At 37.5% G+C, this 3617-nt stretch overlaps 1 protein-coding gene across 1 annotated transcript; it reads left to right on the forward strand.

Moving 5' to 3' along the window:
- The first annotated feature begins 256 nt into the window (after positions 1–256).
- Positions 257–2780, forward strand: LOC132044295 (uncharacterized). Its single transcript, XM_059434781.1, has 6 exons — positions 257–916; positions 1043–1170; positions 1255–1333; positions 1420–2106; positions 2226–2312; positions 2757–2780. The coding sequence occupies exons 1-6, from the start codon at positions 257–259 to the stop codon at positions 2778–2780; spliced, it is 1665 nt and encodes a 554-aa protein (XP_059290764.1).
- The last annotated feature ends 837 nt before the right edge of the window (positions 2781–3617 follow it).

Here is a 3617-nt window from a genome sequence, read left to right on the forward strand (position 1 = left end):
TCAACAAGAAAAATGCACATTTCATACATGTAAGATTTTTTACACCTGAAATTCCTACGAAGTTGAAAAACAAAAATAAAGCCAAAACCAGTATTCCACTCATAGGAGTTTCAACAAGGAGGAGTAAGAACAAAACCAATAATTCTCAATGATAGACAAAGCTTTATTTTGGAATATTAGGTCAGTTAACACTCAGAAATATTTTGAGAGGTTAATTGAACTAAAAAGGAGACATCATTATTCTATTATAGGCCTAATGGAACCTTTTCAAGATCCTATTGCTATTGAAGAGTATAGAAGGAAGTTAGGCTTTCAGAATTGCAAGGTGAACTGTTCAGGAAAGATTTGGATTTTTTGGACAGATGAATGGCTTGGTGTAGTTATATCTGAATCAGAACAACAAGTTACTCTGCAACTAACTCACTCATCCTTGAATCAATCAGTGCTGGTGTCAGTAGTTTATGCTAAATGTGATAGAGATGAGAGGGAAGAGTTGTGGGAAGCTATGGTGGAGTTAGCAACTCAGCAAGACCTTCCTTGGATAATAGGAGGGGACTTTAATGTCATAGTGTCTGATGAGGAGAAGCAAGGTGGTCTTCCAGTCTCATCCAATGAGACATTGGATTTTTCTACCTGTATACAAAGTTGTGGTTTGATTGATGTAGGATTCACTGGAAGAAAATTCACCTGGTGGAATGGGAGGACTGAAGAGGAGTGCATATTCAAAAGGTTAGATAGAATACTGGTGAATCAGCAAGTGCTAAACATCATGCCATCTACAACAGTGACTCATCTGATTAGACATGGCTCTGATCATGCACCACTACATCTTGAGTGTAATAGCAATGCACTTCCTATTGTCAAGTCTTTTAAGTTTCTCAACTTTTGGACAAATCATCATACATTTATAGAGGTGGTAAAGGAGAACTAGACTGCTGACTTCTGTGGAAATCCATTTTATGTATTTCATCACAAGTTGAAGAAACTTAAAAGAGCACTGGTTCAATGGAGCAGGAACACTTATGGGAATATCTTTCAGTAGATTGCCACTATTGAAGATACTATAAAGGTGAAGGAGTTGCAGTTCAAAAATAATGCATCAAGGGAGAATAGAATGCAGTTACATCAAGCACAGGCTGAACTAACCAAATTTTTACACTTGGAGGAGGAGTATTAGAAGCAGAAAGCTGGTATGAAATGGTTCAATGATGGAGACAGAAATACAAAATTCTTCCATTCATATGTGAGGGGCAGGAGGAATAAACTGACTTTGAAAAGAATACAAGATCTAACTGGTACATGGCTGGAAAATGAAGTAGATATAGGTTACGAGGCAATCGAGTTCTTTGAGTCACAATTTAGTGAAGAAAACTCGGGGAGGGGATTATGCATTGTTGAAAAATATTCCTAAGCTGATAGCGAAGAACGAAAAAAGATGAAGGAGTTGCCATCGAAAGTGAAGTAAAGAAGGCTGTGTTATCACTCAATGGGGACGGTGCTAGTGGGCACGATGGATTCACGGGACATTTTTATCGAAGTCTTTGGGAGGTTATCAAGTTGGATGTGCTTCAAATGGTTAGATCTTTCTTTTGTGGATCTGAGATACCACAATTCATCACACATACTAACTTGGTTTTATTTCCAAAGAAGGCGGTGATTAACAATTTCAGTGATATGAGGCCTATCATTCTCAGCTCCTTCTCCAACAAGATACTGTCAAAAGTGCTGCAAAATAGATTGATAAAGGTTCTTCCTAATATTATCTCTAACAACCAGACAGGATTTGTGAAAGGAAGGAGCATTGCAGAAAATATATTACTGGCACAGGAGATCATCAGAGATATTAATATGAGAGCTAAACATACTAATGTAGTGATCAAGTTAGACATGGCAAAGGCATATGATAGGCTTTCCTGGATTTTTTTGACTAAAGTATTAAGACAGTTTGGATTTGGAGAGGTTCTCATTGATATGGTATGGAGATTGCTCTCAAACAACTGGTATTCAATATTAATCAATGGTCAAAGTCATGGTTTTTTCAGGTCAAGTAGGGGGGTAAAGCAAGGTGATCCACTTTCTCCTACATTGTTCATTATAGCAGCAGAGGTCTTAACAACGAGTCTAAATAAGCTATGGAATGCCAAAATGGAGTCCTCAAATCAATCATTTATCATATCTTTGATGATACAATCCTATTCTGTTCTGGGGATGGATATTCATTAAAGAAAATGATGAAGAGGTTGAGGAAGTATGAGAAGGCTTCAGGACAACTGGTCAATACTGATAAAAGCTGTTACTATGTTCATCACAAGGTATCTGCCAGAGTTAATAGCAAGATTAAAAGACATACTAATATGAGAAATGGATCCTTTCCTTTCACATATTTAGGATGTCCAGTGTTTTATGGAAGAAGGAAACAGATATATTATGAGGATTTGATCAAAAAAGTGATGAAAAGGATTCTGTCTTGGCAAAACAGACTGTTATCTTTTGGAGGTAGATATGTCTTTGGTTAATCATGTGTTGCAAACCATGCCAGTATATTCTTTGTCGACCATGAATCCTCATTCTGGGGTGATAAAGCAACTTCATAGGATATTTGCCAAATTCTTTTGGAGCAATATTGTGGGGGTGAAAAGCAAGTATTGGGTAGCATGGGACAGGTTATGTCTACCAAAAGATAAAGGAGGGCTTGGTCTTAGATCACTAACTGATATTTCCAATGCACTATTTGCTAAGTTGTGGTGGAATTTCAGATGTGGAAGAAGCTTATGGAGTAGATACATGCTGAACAAATACGCAAGAAATGGCACCCTACTATGGCGATGAAAGAGATAGAGGAGGATCACACACTTGGAAGAAGATGGTGATCATAAGAGATGCGATTGAGCCACGAGATATTTTGGTATTTGAGAAATGGAACTTTAAGTTTCGGTATGAGAATTGGACAAGGCTTGGGGCACTATATTATATCACTCACGATCTTGCTAGAGAAGAAGAGATAGAGGTTAGACAGTTTGTGAAAAATGGTAAATGGAACATGGAACTCTTAACAGATACTCTAGATCAGGAATTGGCTCAGCATATCAAGGATAATATCAAAGTTCTAGATGTAGAAGAAGATGATGAACCATGTTGGATGTTGGAAACAAATGGAAAATTCTCAGTTAAATCTGCATGGGAATTTCACAGGCATAAAGAGAGCAAACAAACCAGCTATAGGCTCATGTGGGAGAAAGGTTTGCCAATAAAGATAAGCTTTTTCATGTGGAGGGTGTGGAAAGGAAGAAACTCTACAGATGATATATTGAAAAGGATGATGATCAATATACCATCAAGATCTTTGGTGATGTGAGGAGCATAAGGAGGAAACTGTAATTCACTTATTTCTAACATCTTCCGTAGCTGTCAAGTTATGGAAGTTTTTGCTTCTTGTGCGTGTATTCCCCCGATGGAGTTGGTCTACATCAAATGATCATGGCATGGTGGACTGCTGACACAAAACTAAAATTGCAACCTATTTATAGAGCAATGCCAACAGTGATCATGTGGTCATTATGGAAGAGAAGAAACTCCATTAAGCATGGAGGATCAGTTACTTTTTACAAATAAAAACA

The sequence above is a fragment of the Lycium ferocissimum genome, unplaced genomic scaffold, assembly GCF_029784015.1.
Source record: "Lycium ferocissimum isolate CSIRO_LF1 unplaced genomic scaffold, AGI_CSIRO_Lferr_CH_V1 ctg4142, whole genome shotgun sequence".
Taxonomy (NCBI): domain Eukaryota; kingdom Viridiplantae; phylum Streptophyta; class Magnoliopsida; order Solanales; family Solanaceae; genus Lycium; species Lycium ferocissimum.